Source organism: Sphaerodactylus townsendi, linkage group LG02, assembly GCF_021028975.2.
Source record: "Sphaerodactylus townsendi isolate TG3544 linkage group LG02, MPM_Stown_v2.3, whole genome shotgun sequence".
NCBI classification, from domain to species: domain Eukaryota; kingdom Metazoa; phylum Chordata; class Lepidosauria; order Squamata; family Sphaerodactylidae; genus Sphaerodactylus; species Sphaerodactylus townsendi.
In genome coordinates this window covers 142,273,921-142,297,380 of record NC_059426.1, presented here as the reverse complement: position 1 = coordinate 142,297,380, position 23,460 = coordinate 142,273,921, and the positions used below count along the sequence as shown (strand labels likewise).

The window sequence follows — 23,460 nt, the reverse complement described above, 5'->3', positions numbered from 1 at the left end:
TGCCCAATGGCTGAACACCTGGTGCAAATCATAAAATGAGTTTCTGACTCAGGGAAGCAAAGGCTCAAATACTTTTTAGTCACTGGACTATTTTGGCTGAAAAAAATAGAATCATTTGAACCATGCTATTCTAGGACCAAATGAAATATCCTGCCCATAGTTGTACCACATGGGTTCCATGCATTGTTGAGGTTGAAGCTCAGGTAATGATGTTGTCTGTGTGCCATCCCTTCCTGCCTGCATTGGGCAAGTGTCAAATTAGCAACAGGCTTCATGCACAGTCTTCTGTTTATGTAAAGGTAAAGTTTCCCCTTCAGTTGTGTTCGACCCTGGGGTACCACTGCGAGCAGTGATTTTATAGGCAAGCCTCTTTTGTGGGGTAGTTTGCCATTGCTTTCCCCGGCTATTCTTTACCCCTAGCTATGAGCTAGGTACTCATTTACCAACCAAGAAATGGATGGATGGCTGAGTTGGCCATGAGCCAGCTGCCAGGATATCTGACCCACAGGGGGCTCAAACTCCTAGCCATGTGAGTGGCAGCGCAAGCACTTAACCACTACGCACCGCGGCTCCTTCTGTTCATGTGGGTTGATTCTAATCTTGAAAAACAGAAATGCTTCTCATTCTGGCAGCTTCTAGGGTCTGCACAGGTAGCTGGTGAGCTGGCTTCTGCAGCAGAGTAACTTGTGCATCCCCTAAGATTCAAGCAAACATCACAAAAACATCTGCTGTGACATTTTTTTAAAAATCTGTTATTTCCCAGGGGCCCCCCCCCCCCCCCCCAAATTTGGTGCTAAACTGATGGCATCATTTCTGGTTCTCTTCCTACTCTTATGTTCTGTCTCTAGGACAGAACAAAACCTGATAACTCGCTGGGAGGGGGAGTAGTTCAGTAATTGCTCAGAAGCTGCTCTTAACTGAAGAAAAGAGTGATAATTCTCATTCCAAACCATTATTTTAAAGTTAGAGAAACAATGAAAATAACATGTTTTCATGTTTATAAAATGATTTCAACTGCATGTTTTGAAGGAACAGTAGCTGGATGGTGGTGGATTGATCCCCCCTCCCCCAGTTTTGCTAGGTTAGCATCCTAATATTTCCGTACCCTTTTGCCTGGCCTTATTTGGGGCCATGTGTGTATCTACTCTCAAAAGGACTTTAATTTTTTTCCCAGCATTGGCCGCAACTTCCTGTTAAAAACTTAGACAGCAATACAGAGTTGCAGGGGCTGTGTACGTGTGAGTGGATGGTACTGCACTGTGCCTTTGTTATTTATTCCATGAGTTTGAGAAGTTGTCATTCTTTGCAACCTGGGTTTAACAATAACCTCATCTTATAGGATTGTGCAGCACCTTAACAGACCCTTTGTATTTATTTAGAACATAGGTGTCAAACTCGTGGCCCTCCAGATGTTATGGACTACAGTTCCCATCATTATGGACTACAGTTCCCAGCATGAAGCTGGCAGGGGATGATGGGAACTGTAGTCCATAACATCTGGAGGGCTGCGAGTTTGACACCTATGATTTAGTACACTTTTATGCCAACTCTCAAGAAACCTGCCAGAGACAACTTCCAGAATCAAAGTAATAAAAAACCCCTCAGCCCAGCATAAAAACACAATCATACGAACAGGCCCAGAAAGTTTAAAACAGCACTTTCCAGGCTAATGTAGTGCTTAAAGAAATCAATCAATCAATTTTGGCGTAAGTTTTCTGGATTAGTGTCCATTCCATCAAATGTACATTCATTGATTTATTTAAAACATTTGTCTGTTCCTTTCCACACAACTTAGATTCCCTAAGGTATCAAACAAGTCAAAATATTGAAACTGCATTTAAAACGTGAACAGACTATCCGGTATGTTTGTAATTCTGGCACCAAGTCATATAGTGCTTTGTCAATACTAGCGCCTTGAATTGGGCCCCGAGGCAAATTAGAAGCCAGTGAAGGTGGAATAAGACTAGTACCTATGACCCGCTTCTGGACACTTTTCTGGACATTCTGTATCATGTATATCTAGTTCTCAGAAAGTGAAAATGTGTTAGTCTTTTTAAGGTATTGTATCACTCCTGCATGCAATCTAAATCATCACTATGGTAGTATATAATCTCCATTCAAATAGTCATAGCCTCGGTATACTCCATAATGCTGGTTGGTGAAAACTTAGTCTCGTTTGAAATTCATATCCTCCAGATGGCTCCACTGGTGCATTGAGTTCTGGCTGGATCTTGATTTTGGTACCTACTTGGCAGGACTCTCCAGAGCAGCCATTGTGCCTGTTGATCAGAAATGACTTTTTGCAAGGCAGATGATTTTAGGATAACTCACACGAGTGCTTGTCTGTCTCAGCTAGGCACCCCAGTTAACCTGGTGATCACAACTAGTTTTCTTTCAGAGACAAGTGCTGCATGAATTCTCTTATCCAGAACAGCGTTATGATTGTTCTTTGTTATCACGCCATTTTTGCTGTCTTCCCTGTGGCTCATTTTGTTGCTTGCTCCCTGATTGTGACATCTCAGCACTAACAGTCATTCTTTCTGTTCTGGAGGAATGTACCAAATGTGACTTCATAGTGGAGGTTCTTTAATGACTGTCATCCCACTCCATCCCAGTCACAACTGGGCTTTTATTGTTCGGGACAGCAGTGTGGAGAATAGAGCTGTACTTGTGGAGGAGGATGTTACCATGCATAACGCCCAGAGCATTGTAGGAACATCTTTCAGATTGGTTGTTCCCCCACAATTGTGTGGGCTGACTGTTAACAATTTGCCCTTCGTGTACTTAGTTTTGCGGGCAGCCTTCCTGACTATATACCGGCAATGTCATTTCGTGCTAAAAGGAAAAGGAAATCGACCTGACTTGGTCTAAGATTGGCTTCAGGGCATCCTTAAGCTGATGCTGGGAAACAATTTGCTATGTCTGACTGGTGCCTTCCCTATGCAAAATCTGCACTCGGTGATCCTCGAATAAATGAAACCTGTGCTTTTAATATGCTTCCAGGGATGCTATAAATCCTGCTTTGTTTGTAAAAGTGCAAACGTAGCGTCTCCTTGAATCACTGGTTTCAATTATGCAATTGTTGTCTGTTTAGTGTTAACTCCTAGCTTACTGTCCTTAGAACCAACTGTTAATGTTCAGTTAATTGAGTAAATGCTCATTCTGTGACTGAAAGCCCAATGCAAAAGGGGGGGGGCTGAAAGGGCTTGCAGGAGCAGCGCAGCCTTGCTCCGGCGCATTTGCTTTCACTGGGGCACTTACCCCGGCGGAGGTGACAGACGTGCTGGCTGCTGTGCATTCTGCAGCCCCGCTGCTGCAAACCCCAGAAGTTTGGGTCATGGCAGACCTGCGCTGGCATCCTGCTTGAATGCTAGTGTGGGATGGGGATGTGCTGGGGCATTTCTGGGAGTTGAGCTGACATTTAGGGCTGGTTGCGTGGAACACTGGCCCTCAGACTAATGCTGCCCCTTTGGCGGCATATGTAATTTAAATCCTATGGGGCTTGCCAGTGGTGGGGGAGTTTCAGAGCTTTTCTGAGCTCCCTGCTCCACTGGAAAGCCCTATTGGAGTCAGCGGGCAGCACCGCAGTGGGGTCACGTCCCTCCACCTCCAGGTTTGGGTGTGGCTGCCCATTCTACCCCTCTTCTTAATCAGTTCTCCTCCCCCCCTTTTAAGAAGAGGAAGAAGAGTTTGGATTTATATCCCCCCTTTCTCTCCTGTAGGAGACTCAAAGGGGCTTACAATCTCCTTGCCCTTCCCCCCTCACAACAAACACCCTGTGAGGTGGGTGGGGCTGAAAGAGCTCTGAAGAGCTGTGACTAGCCCAAGGTCACCCAGCTGGCGTGAGTGGGAGTGTACAGGCTAATCTGAATTCCCCAGATAAGCCTCCACAGCTCAGACGGCAGAGCTGGGAATCAAACCCGGTTCCTCCAGATTAGATACACAAGCTCTTAACCTCCTACGCCACTGCTGCAAAAGTTCCCTTCTGTTTCAATAAATGCTTTTATGGGAATGCTGTGAAGTTAACATGAAGAAGCAAATAATGCAGAGACATTTTTGACAACCTTAATTGATCTGGAATTTAAAATTGTAGTGAGAATCATCTATTCCCTGTAATTGGGGTAAGGGAAGCACAGAAATAAAATGTCTCCAATGTTTTAGAAATGCCTTATTGCTGTTTTATTAATCAGATTGCCTCCAATTCTTTTCTGCTGCTACAGATTACTGACTCAGCCGGGCACACTCTCTATGCCAAGGAGGATGCTACTAAGGGCAAATTTGCTTTCACCACAGAGGACTACGACATGTTTGAGGCCTGCTTTGAGAGCAAGCTCCCTGTGGGTGAGTGAAAAGGCCCCACTTGATGCTCCTGGCCTGCTTTGTTTTTCTCTTCATAGATAACTTTTTAAGAGAATCACATTTAACTTTGGGCCAAAGGTGTTTGCATTTGCCAAGTTCTTTGGCATCTTTTGGTCTGTAAGAGAGAGCATTTAATCCCAGGAAATTCATTTCCCAATATTACTGGTGAAAGCCAGTTGCTGAATTCCTTCCCAGAAGCACTTGCAGTTTGAGCAGTGGTGAAATCAGAATTGGACTTCAATGTAGGGTGAGGCGCAAGGTGAACGCGATCCCAGAGCGACACTTGTGGCTGTGACAGGAACATACATCTCTGGGTGGAAAAAAACCCTTTGATGTCTTTCACAGCAGGTGAAGATGTGCAGTCCTGCTGAAATGTTATTGGAAAGAGCACTTGGAATCACAAAAGATATGCCTGCATTATCACACAAGATGGGCACAGTGAACTCTTTCCTCCATCTTCCCAGCCAGCAAACATTGGAGACAAAAGGGGGCATTGGCTGTGCCAGTTCTGACTTCTTCAGGCAGTGGTGCCTTCGTTCCTTTTTGCACATTCCATGCACAAATGGGATCCCTTCCTCCTGGCATTGATCCTTCTGTACTTGAGAGATCCCATTTGCGCCTTGCCACTCAATTTTTTTTTTTTTTTGCAGTGTGGGACCTCAGTCTGGAGGTTAGTCCGGAGTTGTTCACTCTTGTTCTCATGACCAAAGTACAAGTCCCTTTTCCAGCACTAGCCCACTATCCACTTCTTGAAGATAGAACATTATCTCTTAATTGATTGCTAGCACACATGGCTATAACTACCAAAGGGCCCCTTGCATTGGTGTATTCCGTCTTGAAAGAAAGAAGGAGGAATTGTGCAATATGCTGGTGGTGTACGAAACTTTGTGGACAATTGCCTAACAAATGCTAGAGCTGACATTTCCTGTGGATTGACGCACTTGCCCTTCCTCCTGCTGACTATTTTGGTTGAAGTTCAGGGCAGATAGCCCATACATCTCCTGATGTTTTAACTGCTGCTTCTGATTGCCTACCGGCAGCCTTTGCTCCTTGCTGAGGCTTTGTCAAAAAAACCCGTCTCCCTATGGCCCCTTCTGCACATGCAGATTAATGCACTTTCAATCCACTTTCAGTGCACTTTGCACCTGTGTGGAATAGCAAAATCCACTGACAAACGGTTGTGAAAGTTGATTGAAAGTGCATTATTCTGCATGTGTGGAAGGGGCCTATGTCGCACCTCAAACTCCCAGGCCATGTGATTCCTATATGGTGATCCCACAAAGTACCCAGTGGGATTGTGGCACTGAATTACTTAATCGTTGTGTAGAATACTGCATTGGTGTGAAATCCATTATGGCCCTTTGGAGCAGAGAAACTCCCTTGGCTGAGATGGCAGGCTTCATAGAACTGGAATCTGGATTTCATGTGTATACTCATTTGAGGGTGCTTTGCCATTTGAAGGGGTGTCAACTGCTCCAATTGTGTATTGGTATTTCATACATTAGTAATTTCTGTATCACTGTAGTGCCACGCCGTGGAGCCTATATAAATAGGCATGCCCTCCAATTATGTAACAGTACTTTTTGCCATCTGGATTCCCATGGATGGTTTGCTAAGAGAATTAGGCATGGTTCAGGGCCTGTGTTGATTAGCATCAAAGCTATTTCTCCCTAAATCTAGGCATTCCTGCAGTTGATAGAAGTTCCTGATATCCCAGATCCTCGAAAATTTTTATTTGCTGGCCATAATTGCTGTTCTTGGGGGCTTGATTGTTATCACCTGATTGTTGCTTACCAAAGTTATTCGTGCAATCTTCATGGAGGCAGTCAAGTTGAGTGGAGCACCCTCAAAGCTGTGCAAGTAATCTGCACCATGGTTTGTACTTCGTGCCATTTACGCTGGCTTCTTCTTCCCGACACCTCTGCTGTAGAGCTCTGGCATTGAGCATAGGTTCTGCATGTAGCACGTTATGTGATTAGCAACATGATTCCTCTACTTGAAAGTTTGTTTCTAGAAAGCTTTAACCCGAGAAGGTAGTAAAGCCATGTGGTGGCCTTGCCATAAATTCAGACTTTGATCTGTGGAGCTGACCTTCTAAAAAGGAGTGTCATGTTCTGGGGAAATCAGATGTAACCCGAAGCAGCTTACTAAATCACCTCTTTGACCTGCTACTGAGATTATGCTTTGGCAGCAGTAGTTGTATGGTTGCATCTGCCTTGGGGAGGCAGACCCACGACAACAGACATTTGGGCCGTTGGGCCAGGTGGGAACAAAGTAACTGAGATTTCTCAAGCACTTAGCCACAAAAATAGGGAAGAGGAAGTGAAAGGCACATTGCTTTGCTCAGAGCACTCCGCAAAGGGAAAAGGCAGCGTGTGAGATGAAGGGAGCTCCTCTTAATAAGTTCACAGCTTTCAGAGAGCACTTCTCAAATTTCATTTTGGGTCTGGAACTCAAGATAGTGCGTTATCAGTTCCCTGCTTGTAGCTGTTCCAGGTTCTTGCAAATATGTACAAGAAGAAAGATTGCATATGCCAGATACTTTTGTTAGGTTATCTGTAAATTGTGTATCTTAATTTCAGTTTTGCATCATTTAGGCCAGAATTCCTTTTAAAGTTAGATATCTGTTGTCTAAAAATTCATTCCTAATAGCAAACGCATCTTCCGAGTCAAATGTAAAAGCTTCTCTTTCTTCGTATATTTCCCTGTTTGGGCTTGCCTGTAGTTGTGTAAATTTAATTTTTTTAAAAAAACCTGTCCTGGACCAATAATTTGAAATTATTTTCCACAAACTGTGGCCTCAGTTATATGTGTCTTTTGTTAATAAGGGCCAAGTACCTTTTGCCACTGGATAGTTTGAACCATTAATGTGATCTGACTTTTTATTTGGGAGTTTCAGTCCTCAAATTCTGGGTCAAATTGGAATTAAAGGGTAAGCGGAATTCACAACTAAAACAGCAAGAACATTCGGTTACCTCATCAACCTGTATGCACCGGCCCTGCTTTTGCATCTCCCATTGGTCTTGAGTTGACCATGGGCAGGGTTTGTGCAAGAAAGTTGTGTGATCTAGTTTTCATATAAATGTTGTGTTCAAATTTTAGGGCAGCTCATTTTGCATTGCAGGCAAGAGAAAAGTTATGTTCAGACATCACAGCAGGCTCGAATTAACCCAAGATTGGTTGTGGTGGGTTTTCTGGGCTGTGTGGCCAAGGTCTGGTGGATCTTGTTCCTAACATTTCGCTTGCATCTGTGGCTGGCATCTTCAGAGATGCCAGCCACAGATGCAGGCGAAACGTCAGGAACAAGATCCACCAGACCACGGCCACACAACCCGGAAAACCCACCACAACCAATTGAATCAGGCCATGAAAGCCTGTTGGGCTGGGAGGCTATTGAATTTGGTTACTAGCCATGGTTTTGTATTGTTATGTTTATTGCATATTATTATGTATTATTTTGCTGTTGTGCACCGCCCTGAGCCCTCTGGAAGAGGGCAGTATATAAATTAAATATCAAATCAAATCAATACACTGAATAACCCAAGATGGTTCAGGAGCAGGGGCTCACATCAGCACCCCCTCACTGAAGCACCCCAAAGCATGATTAAGGATTTTTTTGAAAAAGCTTTGCTTCCATATGACCCATGAAAGCTGGAATCCAGCTGAATCAGTTTTATTTACTTGACATGGTTTACAGTGTGTGTGTGTGTGGGGGGGGGGGGGCTGTCATTTCAAACCAGGAATCCTTAACTGTGCTTTGCACAAGAAAGGAAGCAAACGGTTGCTAACAAGCCATGTTTAAGCCCATCTTAATTGGAGCTTGTTGTGACACCCAACTGCAGCCACTGTGAGTGTAAATGGTTCTGTTTTAAAGCGGCAAGGACCTCGTGTATGCTATACTAGGAAGTTTCCAGCCAGGCGTATCTCGCTTGTTTATCCATGTTTTAATTGATTTTTTTGCTTTGGCTGAGCCAGCCTCGCACTGGAAAATTTCCTAAGTGACAGTGTAGATTTCTGAGGCTCCTTTCTATTTTATCTTTTAAAGTCTCTCGTCAAGTCAGCTCCTGCCCTTCTTGCCATGAGTTTGGCACAATATAGCTCAAGTGTCATTCTTTATATCTGTGTTCTTCCATCTCAGCCTGAGAAGCCAAAGCATCTCCAAGGTTTTGACTGTTTAAATTGTGAGCATCTTATTTATCAGTGAAGTGAAAGTGTCCACATGCGGTGTGGGTACAGGCTCCATAGCTGTAGAGGCTATTTGAAGCTAGCATGGAAACTGATAGTTGTGGTATGTGATGGTCGGGTTGTTCAACAAGCTTGAAATCTATATCTTGGATAATGTTGAAGTAGCACCATGGGAAGTCTCCCCAATTTCCACTGTACGCTCGTATTTCTTTCCCCTCCCCCAGTGCTGAGTCTGCTGTGCTGTGCTGCCACCTTCCTGTGAAATAAATCCTTCTTGGCTTGAAGAAGGAGAAGAGTTGCTGAGTATTATATGAAACAAGCACAGACCTACTTTGTGTGGGTAGAAGGGGGACCAAGAGCCAGTGTGATGTAGTGGTAAGAGTGGTGGACTTTAGTCTGGAGAACTGGGTTTGATTCCCTACTCCTCCACATAAATCCTACTGTGTAACCTCATAGTCACAGTCTTCTCAGAACTATCTCAGCCCAGGTCTGAACATCTCTTGCCCTGAAAACCCTACGTGGTCACCATAAGTCAGCTGTGACCTGAGTGTGCTTTCCACCACAGAGGTGGGAACAGGTTAATTTACATTAGGCTCAGTATGATTTGTTTCTTAGTAATTATCATCAGATATATTTTCAGGTGAGCAGGTCATCCCGCGATATGTTAGTACAGGCACCTAATTTTACCATTGTGTCTGGGAAAATTTGGATTGACTCATCGTATGTTTCACAAGAAATTCAGCAGTTACTAGTAAATCTCAAAAATAAAAATAGATACTCAATGTCTGAGACATTGAGGTATCAGTAATGTTAGTTTGAATATTTATTTCAAAGAAAAACAGTAAACTAGCCCTGCAAGTGGAAAAGAGGGTCAACAAGAACAATATGGTATCAACAATAACTTTAAAAGTACAAAAACCTTAGCTTTTTTGTAAGGAAGGGTTTTTAACAATGGATCTTACAATACAAACTGGAATGAACATGCCTGTTCATTGTGACTCAAAACTACCCTGCTTTTTAAAAGAACAGTTCATTATTTTTAGTGTACATATTTTTAAAATTGCACATGGCAGGTGTCATTTTAGAAGGGACATTCACACAACCTATCAGGGGAGGAATGTTTATGTTAGCAGTACCAACATTTCAGAGTATCTTTAGGAGCCCCTCCTGATGATGCCACCCAGGTTTAGTGAAGTTTGGTTCAAGGGGTCCAAAGTTATGGACCCTCAAAATGTAGCCCCATCTATTAGCTCCCACTTGGCTGGTATCAGGAGAGTCACCTGATGATATCCTGAAATTGTGCCACTAGCCTAAGAACTGCGCCCCCTGGAGGCTGACAAAGTAAAAACCCTAAAATATTTTTTAAAATACCGTATATACTCATGTATAAGTCGAATTTTTCAGCACATTTTTGTGCTGAAAAAGCCCCCTCGACTTATACACGAGTCAGGTGTACTGTATATACTCGCGTATAAGTCGACCCGCATATAAGAAGAGGTACCTAATTTTACCACAAAAAACTGGGAAAACTTATTGACTCGCGTATAAGTCGAGGGTGGGAAATGCTGAAAAAGCTCCCCTCGACTTATATGCGGGTCATTAACTTTTTGTGTGTGTTTTTACTTTGCCGGCCAGCAGGGGGCGCAGTTTTTATGCTAGCGGCACCAAAATTTCAGGGTACCCTCAGAAGACACTCCTGATGATACCAGCCAAGTTTGGTAAAGTTTGGTTCAGGGGTTCCAAAGTTATGGACCCCCAAATGAGGTGCCCCCATTCCCCATTGTTTTCAATGGGAGCTATTAGTAGATGGGGCTACCCTTTTGAGGGTCCATAACTTTGGGCCCTCTGAACCAAACTTCACCAAACCTGGCTGGTCTCATCAGGATAGTCTCTTTATGATACCAGCCAGGTTTGGTGAAGTTTGGGTCAGCGGATCCAAAGTTATTGACCCCCAAAGGGGATGCCCCATCCCCCATTGTTTACAATGGAAGCTAATAGTCGATTTTCCATTTCTGATAATATCCCTCATAAAATCTAAATTGGGTTACATTTGGACATACAGATAATGATGAGGAATCCAGTTTTGGAGGATTTTAACTCTTGTGTTTTAGCTTGGTTGCTGGTTGAGCTAAGGTTTTTGTACTTTCAAAGTTATTGTTGATACCATATTGTTCTTGTTGACCCTCTTTTCCACTTACAGAGCCAGTTTACTGTTTTTCTTTGAAATAAATATTCAAAAACATTTAACCTACTGATGCCTCAACTGATGTAATTTTATTGGCATCTATTTTTATTTTTGAAATTAACCAGCAGCTGCTGCATTTCCCACCCTCGACTTATACGCGAGTCAATAAGTTTTCCCAGTTTTTTGTGGTAAAATTAGGTACCTCTTCTTATATGCAGGTCGACTTATACGCGAGTATATACAGTACACCTGACTCGTGTATAAGTCGAGGGGGCTTTTTCAGCACAAAAATGTGCTGAAAAACTCAACTTATACACGAGTATATACGGTATGCATAGGAGCAGGCTGTAATTGAATCTTCTGAAAAGCTGCTCTCACTTTCTGTTTGCTGTCTTATAATTTAGACCTTCTTATTTGACTGGTGGAGAACCACAGTCACAATTACCATCAAGCAAAAGATCCACATCTACTTCTGCCCCTGGCATGAGGCCTGCACCTCAGAGAGGTTTGCAACTTACCTGTTGCTTTGGAACTGCCTGCCAACCATAAGTCCCACCAGGCAAGGTCTGACCTAGTTTCCTGGAACCCAGACCAAGTGCCACTCTGGGGAACAGAGGTGCCAGCGCCACTGAGTATCACTGTCCTAGAGTGTCTTTTCAGAGGCAGAGTTAAGTCCTGAAGAACCACCACTGAGCTGACCTATCATAGAATGGAGAGCCTGGGAATAAACGGAGTCCAAGGAGCGGTTTACTTTAAGAAGAACATAAGAACAAGCCAGCTGGATCAGACCAAAGTCCATCTAGTCCAGCTCTCTGCTACTTGCAGTGGCCCACCAGGTGCCTTGGGGAGCTCACATGTAGGATGTGAAAGCAATGGCCTTCTGCGGCTGTTGGCAGGGCAGTTCCTTCAAATACAAAAAAAGGGGGTGCTTGGAAGGTCATATCAAATGATAAAGCCTTTGGGGCATACAGGAACAGGTAAACAGGAAGAAAGATAAGCCCACAGTACAAAACCAGTGCAGGTTATAGTACCAGGGCAGTAATTCAGGTGTGAGCACTGAAAACTCATTATAGACTGAACTGAGCTGTGCATGTGCTTTTAAGTCATAGCTGACTTACGGTGACCCCCATAAGGTTTTCAAGGCAAGACACATTCAGAGATTATGTGCTATTGTCTGTCTCTTCATGGGCTGAGAGTTCTGTGAGAACTGTGACTGGCCCCAGGTAACCCAGCAGGCTTCATGTGGACGAGTGGGGAATAAAACCTGGTTCTCCAGATTGGAGTCCACCACTCTTAACCAATACACCACGCTGATTCTCTAAACTAAGGTAGTTAAAATAATTTGTTTTCTTAAAGGACCAGGCACCTGCTCAAAATAGGCTGCTAATATTATTATTATTATTTATTATTTATTTAATTTGTATACCGCCCGATCCCCGAAGGGAGTCCTTTCATTTTTTCAAAACATTTTCATGTCAAATGAATCAGAAACTTGAAAACATTTCAGCAATTGAAATCAACAGTTATATTTATAACATAATTCAGTAAAAACATGTAGACGTATAATGAACTAGCCTGGGGGCAATTTACTGTAGGGGACCGGAACACAAAGCTCTAGTGGTAATTTGCGAGCCATTGGTAAAGAAGGCAGAAATTGGGGGGTGGGGTTCAAATACAAAAGGGTTCAGGCAGTAAATACTGCAGTGACAATTTTTCCATTCCTAGATCCTATTCCACTATATATCCTATATATATAGGTCTTAGTAGATTGTCCCCAAATGCCAGTGTAGTCTGCTGGCTGACATCTAACTTAATAACTCATGTATGGCTAATTCTTTCATCTCTTCAGTTCAGCCCTTGTCTCTGGATTTCTGTCTGTATTTCCATTTGAATAGAATTAATCTTTGAGCTTCCTCCAGCTGTTCTGAATCCAAACATTTCTTTATTGCTGGGAGAAGGGAGAAGGCATTAGGAAATCACGGTATTCTATGTCCTGGACACTTCACGCATTTAGTTGCAGCTTGTCCTTATTATTGTGGGAGCTCTTCCTTCAGCTGATCCTATATGTAGATTTTTTCCCCCTGTGATTTTTAGGCACAGCTGGGCTGCCTCTTCAGCCATTCATGGACTTGTATGGGAGGCGAATTGCAAATCCTGCTCTAATGCTGGGGTGGGGGTGGGGGGTGAGGCTGGGAATTTCCTGGCAGGCTCAGCATTTCATACAATGAATCCTTTCATTGCACTTCCAGGAACCGGGCGGATGCCAGACCAGCTCGTGACCTTGAACATGAAGCATGGAGTGGAAGCAAAAAACTATGAGGAGGTACATCCCTGTTTGCTGCCTGTGATCTTTTCCTAGCACTCACATGATACTGGATGTGGCTTTGGGGCCCACAGTGAAAATCTGCTTTCTCAGCCATTGGGACAGCCAGCCTGCACCCTAATCTAGATCTCACTTGGCTGATCTTCTCAAATGGGGCATTCCCAGCATACTGAAGAGTGACACGTAGGCCTTTTCCACGTGCACAGCTTACCACAGATTTTCCCAAGCCTTATGCCTTGGAAATGTTTTCTGTGAAATCATTCTGCACACCCCCTTTCCCCCTTTGTTTTGGGTCCCCCCCATTGTTTTTTCAATTGCAGTTATTCCACACACTCCTGCTGAAAATATATTATCCCTGATCATGGTAGGATGTCATCAGTGATGCAGAAGTGACCTAATTTGCTATTGAGAACTTATCAACCCAAAATGGAAGCTGAAACAACTCCCAGAGCAGATTCCACTTCCTGAAGGAACAGAAACACGTTCCCGTCCACCCCACATGCACACAAGCAACCACATTTTCCAGCCAAATTTGATGTGCAGTGATGCACAATCTTTACTTTAGCAGTCCTTGATTACATGTAGCAATTGCTCCAAGTACTTTTTAAAATTGTCCCCAACTTCAAAATTGCTCTGTACCCTGACATTATATTGGTTGTTTGATATGAAATTGGTAAAGCTGATCCAATCAACCACGCTAGTATGTATCTCTCTCTGCCTCAGTGTTAAGATTGCAAGTTCTGTGTGAAATTGACAAAGATGATCCAGTTGACCATGCTAATTTGTGTCTCTGTCTCAGAGTTGCATCACTAGTTTGATATGACAAAGAGAAAAAATCCTTTTGAAAACAGATGGAGGGGAAGGAGAAAATGACTGAAGGGGAGGTTGGGCAGCTACATGGATGTGGATAAGGGCCAGGTGTTTGCACAAAATGGACCCCCCCCCCCCAAAAAAAAAAACACTATTGGAGCAGGTGCCATTACCTGATGGAACAGAACTACATAGTGAACCCACTTCCCACAAAGAACCAAAATTTTCAGCCATATTAAAGTCGCAGTAACACACAATACGTGGCAATCCCTTGTCAATTTCCTCCTGCAAAAACAACTTCCCTTGCAGTGTATCTTCTCATAGCTCATTCAAGATGAAATTGACAAAGCAGAAACAAAGGTGAGTTTTTTGGCCATCAAAAAACAGCTGATTTATGGCAACCCCTAGTGGGGTTTTCAAGTCAAGAGACATTCAGAAGTGATTGGCCATTGCCTGCCTCCATGTCATACCTTTGGTATTCCTTGGAGGTCTCCCGTCCAAATACTTGCCAGAGTCTTGGCTAAGAGCGTGTGACTGATTGAAGGTCACCCGGTAAGCTTGCATGACATGAGTGGGGATTCCAACCTCAGTTTCCCAGGTCCCCTAGCTGTAGAAGTACTAATATTGTTCTGGTGGCACTTCTGAGGATTTTTTCGTAAAAATAGGAAGTCCCATAAACATTACAGGAATCAGATTCTTGTATTAGAAATTAGAAAGCATTTGTGTGGCATATTAGAAATATGCATTAGTGTGGCATCTATTAATACTTTTAAAGGTTAAGGCCTCAAATCCAATTAAAGCAAAATATTTGGATCCAGTCATACTTCAAGAATGATCTTTAAGCTGTTCCTTAAATTTGAACGTAGCCTACCTGTTAGCCCCTGCCCCCACTTTCATGGCCCTCTGGGTATCTTACTGTTTTGAGATCTTGAACGTGTGTGTGTGTATGTGGCCTGCCTTGTCCAGTGGTGCTTATTCTGACCACGGCTAAGTTTTCAAGGATTTTCCTAACCCATCTCAGTTAAAAAGGGGGCGATGCAGGCACTGTGCATTGACCCCTTTTATTCTTTTGAGGGGTGTAGGCCTACTCTTGCAATTGAAACTCTTTCCAATGAAGAGTCTGGATTGGGGCAAGGTGAATTTCAGTCCATAATGTGGGAAACGGGTTTTGAAGGTAGCTTTATTTCTGAACCTTTTCTCCAACACTGAGGCAATTGTCTGCATAGCGAGCATTTCATCACCAGCATGGCCAGCGCTATATTTTGGGGACCTTTGTCAACATGCGCTTGGGTTGGGCTCTTCTATGTCCCTCTTTGGACAGGCTGCCAGTTGTAGAGGTGCCACCTCCTCTTGCAGAGTGAAGGAGCTACCTCAGCTGATCAAGCGGTGACTGGGTGATAGCATGGAGCAGCATTCAGTGCCTACCTGCCCTTGCCCTCTGTTTTATGGTGGGGATTGTGCCCACTGATGTCATCCTTGCCACCATCTCCAAGGAAGGCAAGCAGAGGTGCCGGCTGTTCTTTGCTGTGGTGTGCCTGCCTGGTCAAAAGGCGAGCAGCTGGCTTGGTCTGCTTACATGGTTATGCTCATTGCCCTCAACCTCTTGCACATGTAGATAAGTCCTGGCTGCTCCTGCTGGCTTGTCCGTGAGAGCAGATAAGTGAGTGGCAACACCATTGCTACCCTGTCTCAAGTCCTTCCAGTGGCAACAGGGAAGGGGGAAGTGGGGTGCTGCAAAGCTAAGAGGGCAATTCACTCATTCCTGTAGAGATTGCAGGCATGATGCCTGATACAGTTCCGCAGCAGTCTTGGGTTCTAAGCTGGCACAGGTGAGCCCTCCCAGGGTGACAAAACCATGGCATCTGCTCGAAAGTGCCAGTTCCCTGAGATTCGCCATTACCAGGATTGAAATACGGTGTGTATGTTTTGCTCTGACTGCTTGGGCTGGTCAGTCACAGTAGCTTCCAGAATTGTAGTCAAGCATACTGTTCACTGTGCTTCATCTGTGTGTGTCTACGTATAGGTCATCTCTGTTAGAGAAGACCTAAGCATTTTATCACATCAAGGATAGCTGTAGGTCCATTTCTGTCCTTTCTGTCCATTCATACCTACATGCACATAAAGCACATGAAGAAAGACTGTTGCTAGCTCTTCCTTCCTTCTAAGACTACTAACCCAATCGAGGTTCCACTTGCACTGGAATCAACATTCTACCACAAGAAAGGAAATATATGAAATGTAGATAATTGTGTCTGTGTCATATGGTAGCTCTGAATTTGTCCCACTTTGGTTCTGATCCATCTGAGTCCCAAATTACTTCTTGATCACTGTCATACACTCTGCCTTAGCACTAAAACTTCCTGTTTGCACGAGCACTTGGAGCATTCATAATGAAAACGGGAGTTTAGGGGCATCCTAAACTTCTGGCAGAAGTGTCCATGAGTCACAGCACACTTAGATGTATGAAATGTTCAACTTGTAGGCAGATATATACAGAGAAAAAGTATCAGTTCTGTTGCATACTGGTAAAGAGTTGCAGTATGTTACAGACTAGATGGAAAGACCTAGTTGCAACTGTTTGGCTACATTTATTAACTCTGAACCAGAGGGTTTTGTGAATACATGAAGCTTTGTGAATACATGAAGCTGCCTTATACTGTTTTGTTTTGTGAATACATGAAGCTGCCTTATACTGAACCAGACCGTTGGTCTATCCAGGTTTGTATTAACTAATCAAACTAGGGTGACTCTCTACGGGTCTTCCATATTGCTCCCCCACCCACCCACCCAGCCTGATCCTTCTAACTGGAGATGCTGGAAATTTTGCCCAGGGCCCTCCACATTCAAAGTGAATTCTCTACTGCCAAGCCATGAGTCTTCCCTGAAGCAATGGCCTCTCCTAAAGATTTTTTTTTCCATTTTGCCAGGGCTGTTAGTAACTCTTCAGACAAGGAGCAGCAGTGCTGAGGCTACAAGGTAGAGAGAGACCCATGCATGTCCATTAGTAGTTTCAAGGCTGGACTTGGCACTCTCTTTATAGCACATTAACTCTTAACTTGCAAAAGACAGGAATAATTTATGTAGAATCACAAGCTGGCATGGGTGCTTTGTATCAGGAGCTGAATTTTGTATGTCTTTTGGTTGTTGATAGGGCAAAGCTGCTGCTTTCTGTTGGTTTCCCACCAATGAATGCCACTAAATATGAAGGGGTGAGGAAATAGTTGGTAGAGGAGGGATCCAACTTGTGCAGGGATTAGGGCCATTTTTGAGTGTTCTGACATAGTGATCTGTGAAAGTTCATGCTAGAATAAAAAGGTGGTGGTCTTTAATGGGCCACAAGACTCTTGTTTTTCCTGCTGGAATTGATGTTCTTGTGTCTCATTTGCTGACTGCTCCCTGTGCCGGTCCTTTTGAACTAGGAAAAATTGGCATGGAAATCAACACGGATTGTCAGTTGTGCTAATTTTAACAACAGTTAGTTGTACAAGCTTTCTGTTAGAATCTCCCCAAAGAGAGAAAACACCATGATTTTACAGCTCACCCTGGTCCTGTAGAATTGTGATACAAAGTCTGACTGTGAGGAACAGGGCTAGGAGCTGCTGATAACAAGACTCCAGGCCTATCTATGCTTCTTTACAGAAACTTCACATATTTTCAGTATTTTTCCTCTGCTAAACAGAGCATGTCCTTGTGTATCCTTTGACCGCTTTTTTGCAGGGAAGCTATGCTGAGACCTGCAGGGTTTTTCAGAAAGAACAAGATTTTGCATGGCACATTTACAGCTGTGTAGCTGCTTAGGCAGTTTTCTTATTCTTTAGCAGTAAAATGTAAGAGCAGTTACTGAAAAGACATACCATAACATTGTTAAATTATAACGCCACCTGTAATTTTTGTGATTGTTGAGGTTTGGTTGCCCTCTAGTGGCCATACAACAAACAGTCACGGCCGTAGTATTTATTTATATTTATACCCCTCACATCCCTGGCAACAGCTAGGCTTGGGGCAGCTTACATTCCATAAAAACAATATACAAAGGGAGCAATAAGCATTAAAACCAAATCAAAATCCCAGCAATGGCAATAGATACCCTTCAGCCTATAGAAGTCCCCATTTTTCGCCAACGGGAAGGGGAGATGCACGATAGCATAGAGAACGAAGCGCATTTGCTGGATGTTAATAATTGAATGATAGATAGTTGGTGAATGATTGGAAGGCCAGCAAGATGGCAACACGGCAGCAGGCGGCCTCAGCCAAAAGCTTGGTGGAACATCTCTGTTTTATAGACCTTGCAGAATTGAACAAGGTCCCGCAGGGCCCTAGTGTCAGTTGACCAAGAGTTCCATCAGGCTGGAGCCAGGGCTGAAAAAGCCCTGGTTGAGGCCAACCTAATGTCTTTGGGGCTGGGGACTACAAGTAGATTCCTGTTTGATGAATGGAATGACCACTGTGGGAAGTATGGAGAGATGCAGCCCTGGAGATATGAGGGTCCCAAACCACTAAAGGCCTTAAAAGTTAGAACTAAGACCTTAAACATGACCCGGAATTCCACTGGCAGCCAGTAAATTTGCTGTCTTCTCTCCATATTGTCAAAAGGCTTTCACAGCCAGAATCATCTTAGTGCCATTTCACTCATTGGAAAGACACTGCAAAGTGGGATCAGGTTTATTAGGTAGATACTTCCTGTTCACTGTAAAAGATCTAGGGACTTGGCTGTAATTTATAAACAATGGCCCTCAGTCTTTTCAAACCAGGGGCTGTATTTCACCCTTACATTCAACACAGGACCTACTTTTATCTTTATCATTATATTTGTCCTCTGCCACCTTCTGTAGTGTTACCAGTTGTAAAAGAGATTAGGGTACAAGTGTCTCCCAGTTTTGGCAGGTGCAGCTTGCTGAGAGATGACAATTCCACCCCCCCTTCCAACAAACCTACAGAAATGACTATTACTGTTCTTCCCCCTCCCCAACCGCGATAACTGCTTCTGTTGTCATAACGTCTGGCACGTGGTAGCCCTCCCCACTTCATTTTTGCCAAAGTGAGATTCTGATTCTTGGCTATTTCTCCCACCCCCATCTCTGTCATAATAGATGGGGGGGCAGGTGGGGGGAGGGAAGGAGGGAGGGAAGGAAGGAAGGAATACTATAATAGTACTACAGGTTAAGGTAAAAGCTGCTTGTTCAAAACCGGAAGTGTCTTCAGGAGATCTGAGCTAATGTTCTTGCCTTTGACATTTTTAGAGGCAAAAGTGGAATGTTTTGATCACATAAATGCCCTTTTTCCTCATGCATCTTTTCGAAGGAATTCTGTGGTTGTTCACAACCACTCCGTCTCCTGTGTACCTGGCACCATTTGTGGAGGTAATAAGATACAGCACGTACTTTGCATGTAGAAGATCCCAAGTTCAGCACTTGGTACCTCCCTTTCGAGGGGTCTTCTTGAATAGTAATGGCTGAGAAAGACCTTTCTCTGCCAGAGACTCTAGTGAGCTGCTGCCCATCAGAGAAGACAGTATTGGGCTGAGTGGTCTATCTTGGAATCAGGCAGGTTCATCATTTTCAAGTGTGTGTTGTGTACTCACTGTTTCTCCCAGTGAGCTAGGGTTTCGGGTCCTTATCCTGTCATGGTATCATGTAAGACTGAGTTTAATATGCAAAAGAGGAAGTGTTGGCCCACACTACCAGTTGAGAGTAAAGTAGAAAAATGGACAAAGCCGATTGGCTACATTGTAGTATAGTACAAAGTCAGGGCAAAAGGCACTAGTCAGCATAGGTGTCAAACTCGCGGCCCTCCAGATGTTATGGACTAGAGGTCCCATCATCCCTTGCCAGCATCATGCTGGCAGGGGATGATGGGAACTGTAGTCCATAACATCTGGAGGGCCGTGAATTTGACATCTGTTCAGTGGGTCTCTTCTCTTTTCATGCCACAGTTCATAGTCTCTTTCTTTGCCAGATTGCTAAAGTGGAAAAGCTGAAGCCTCTGGAACTGGAGCTACGGCGCCTGGAAGATCTTTCAGAGTCTATTGTGAATGACTTTGCCTACATGAAGCAGCGTGAGGAGGAGATGCGGGACACCAATGGTAAGTACTCGTGTGCATCCCAGTTGGGGATCATACCGGAGCTGCTGTTCCGTATCCAGGAACTGATATCAGAATGCAAACCTGATGTTAGGTCTGTTATCCAGATGAGAGGAAAATTCCACCTCCCTCTGAATGCATCAGCTTTCAACTTTTTTGTGTAGTTGCTGACATTTCACTACTTTAAATATTTTATATAACTTGGCTGCTATGCTGATCAGTCCTGACACGTTCTCTCTGACCCCTTGCAGCCTACTCAGTTCTTTCTCTGTGTTCTCAGTAGAATTATGATGTCCTCTTACTTCACACAAGTAACCTGATTATACAAGAGAACTCAAATTCTGTATTTGACATAAACTAGGCAAAATAGCAAATCATGTCAATATGTTCACTTGAATAATGTATTTTTGCTGTGCTTGAGTACTATTGGTAAAATTGAGCAGGGGTTGCTCCCTCTGAGTGTTGTGAAGGGCAAGAGGCGCATGCATGACAGTGGCAGTGGGAATTGCATAATAGAGTTGCGTGCCATGAGGGCGATGCAGAAAAGACAGAGAGGCTGCTCATCTGAAGCTCATTTTGTAAGCATTCCTGCATTAGCTGGCGGAGCCAGGATTTTGACCTGCAGATTTTGTTGATTGAAAGCAAGACCTTCCTAGATTTGCTCTTGTCCATGCTGCTCAAGGGCTATATTAACCTTCATTATTTGCTGCCACTTTTTTGGGTGTCTGATAGTTCTTACCTCAGTGTTTCAGTTCAAGAAGTACTAGACCCATCTGTCGGATGGAGGTGAAAGGGCTTGTGATTCTTGATGTTTCTTTCAAGTAATTAGTTTCTGGTTTTGGTTTTTGCTCTGTTTCAGAGTCAACAAACATCCGGGTATTGTACTTCAGCATTTTCTCAATGTTCTGCCTCATTGGACTGGCCACCTGGCAGGTCTTCTATCTGCGTCGCTTCTTCAAGGCCAAGAAGCTGATTGAGTAAGGGGAGAAGGAAGTGTCTCGTCTTTGAAACCCCAGCAGAACAACGCAGAGACCCACCAATGACTGTTCAGAGCCACTTCAGAGTTGACCTGCCAAATGAATCTTTCTTGTAGGAACTGGCCCAGAAGGGAAGAGAGGGAAATTCAGCACACAAAATAACAAAGATGTTTCTGAACTATTATTCGACACAGTTGAGAGGGAGGGGGAGTTGTGTTTTTAAGGGACTGTTTTGCAAGGATGAAATAAAACCTTCTTGGAGATGGTGACAGTTGACGTTTGCGCTGTCTTTTCTCTCCCTTAGCGTTGAAGTTAGGTGACCTCTTCCAATAAGTCACCAAACTGGTTTTCTAAGCCTCTTGAACACGCTGAAATTGTTATGCTTGCAAGCTGTCCATCAGTTACCACACAGAGTTTTTGAAGGGAATGGCTGAGATCTCACATGGGGAACCAACCCTTCAGTGCAATAAATCTTGCTGCAGATGTTCAGTAGCTACACTTCTGACAAGGAGATGAAGTGGAAGAAACTATTGGTTGTCAGGGTATTTGATATTTCTATTTGAGGCAGGAAGGGCCGTTAACTGAGAAGAATAAATGGATCATAATGCTTAGAGCACGGAAGAAAAACCTTGGTAAATAGACTTCTCAGGCTCTTGTTCTCATTCTTTGGGGGAAATACTTTTCTTGTTCCGAAATGGTACAACGGCTATTGAAAGAACCTTGGACACTGGAAGACTCTTCCTTTAATGGTCAGAAGCATCTGCCAGATGCATACTTGAAATGCAGGCTCAGGTTTAACCCTGTTCTGGGGAATGGTTGGGGGAGATGACAACTCCCTGCTGTAAAGCTAATTTAAAATCTGCTAGAAGTAGGAATAAGACTGCTATGTGGTCAGTTACAAAAATGTATTGTAAAAAGATTTAAATCAAGTTACAGACAGGTAACATAGTGCTTACTGGCAGCCATACAAGACAGTTGGATAGACTATGTATAATTTTGCTGTGAAACTACAGTTTATCACAACATCTTACAAATCTGATAGCAGAGGCACAGAGATTCTGTTGGCCCCACACAATTTACCCTGCTAGTTAAACAGGGGTCATTCTGTTAAAATGTTGTATGGTTGTTGGCAAGATGAAGCTTTTCTAAATTGCCAGCCACATGTCGTGCTGCTGAACAGGCCACTTCTGAATTCTGTTTCGTATCGTAAGACTAACAAATATCTACCCTTCCCCCAGATAACTGGAATTATACAACCAAGAACGTTAGTTGCATCATTCCCTTCTCACCCTGCCAAAAGTCGCTTCTTGTTTTTGGAAACATTCATTTCTTGTTTTGATCTTAAATATTCAAGAGCAAAAGAGGTAAGAATGTAAGAAAAGGTCCTCCCTGGCTCATTTCAGATTTGTGTTGCTCAAGGAGATTCAATATAGAAAGTAACACCTGTGTTGCTAAACCTTGAAACTTCTGATGTTACTTCCCTTTTCTAAAACCATGGATGATTCAAATGCTACAAAAATTATTTCTGGAATTCCATGTTGTACACGTATTCGTAGGTCTTATTTGGAGGGGGGCTAAGATGTATGGGGAAAAGGTGCTTAATCCTTTCCCCAGTGCAATTTTTCCCACCTGAATTGGTTCCAGGAAGCTGCTGTTTGCCCTGTTGGGGCAATGTGGGTACACGTACGTTTTCTCAATAGGGCCATTACAGTCTCCCCAAGGACATTTCAGGTTAAGAATTCCCTTTCGCTGTGCACCACAGTCATGAATCAGGAATGTGCCTTGGAAGCTTTTTAGCCAATACCTTTGTAATGTGTTAATCAGTCCTCAGTGCTGTTAATTTTGTTTGCAAATGTCTGCTATGGCTTTTAAAGTCATATTCCAAGGCCCATCACTTTTTAATCTTTTGGAACATTTGGAAGCTGTTTCAATATATTTTTAAAAAACAAACTAATAGCAATAATAGTGAGGCTAGAGCAGGGGTCTGCAACCTGCGGCTCTCCAGATGTTCATGGACTATGATTATCATCAGCCCCTGCCACCATGACCAATTGGCCATGATGGCAGGGGCTGATGGGAATTGTAGTCCATGAACATCTGGAGAGCTGCAGGTTGCAGACCCCTGGGCTAGAGGATTGTGCTGCATAAAACACAAAGATAACTTTGTTATTTGGATCCTGTTGCAAATCTGCAGTACCTTAAGAGGGAGTGGGGGGAAGTCTTGTTTTGGAGTGGTATCATTAACCTTTCTCTTCAGTTTGTCCCTCTGTTGCCCATCAGAAATGATGACTTTGAAGGTGAAATGAGACTGTTTTGGCTTAGCTTCATTGGTGTACCTTGATCTAGATCAGGGGTAGGGAACCTGCGGCTCTCCAGATGTTCAGGAACTACAATTCCCATCAGCCCCTGCCAGCATGGCCAATTGGCCATGCTGACAGAGGCTGATGGGAATTGTAGTTCCTGAACATCTGGAGAGCCGCAGGTTCCCTACCCCTGATCTAGAGCTTTGCTCCTAACTCTTGTGGTATAATTACTGCCAAGT

The 23,460-nt window shown here is 43.7% G+C and overlaps 1 protein-coding gene across 1 annotated transcript in view; it reads left to right on the top strand.

The window, feature by feature from the left end:
• TMED10 (transmembrane p24 trafficking protein 10) overlaps positions 1–21,192 on the top strand; it is a 29,080-nt gene extending 7,888 nt beyond the window's left edge. Inside the window, exons 3-6 of the mRNA XM_048484622.1 lie at positions 4,221–4,341; positions 12,979–13,052; positions 19,818–19,944; positions 20,801–21,192. Of these exons, the coding sequence (XP_048340579.1) occupies positions 4,221–4,341; positions 12,979–13,052; positions 19,818–19,944; positions 20,801–20,922 (444 nt within the window). The 3' untranslated portion in view covers positions 20,923–21,192. The remainder of the gene's footprint in view (positions 1–4,220; positions 4,342–12,978; positions 13,053–19,817; positions 19,945–20,800) is intronic.
• The last annotated feature ends 2,268 nt before the right edge of the window (positions 21,193–23,460 follow it).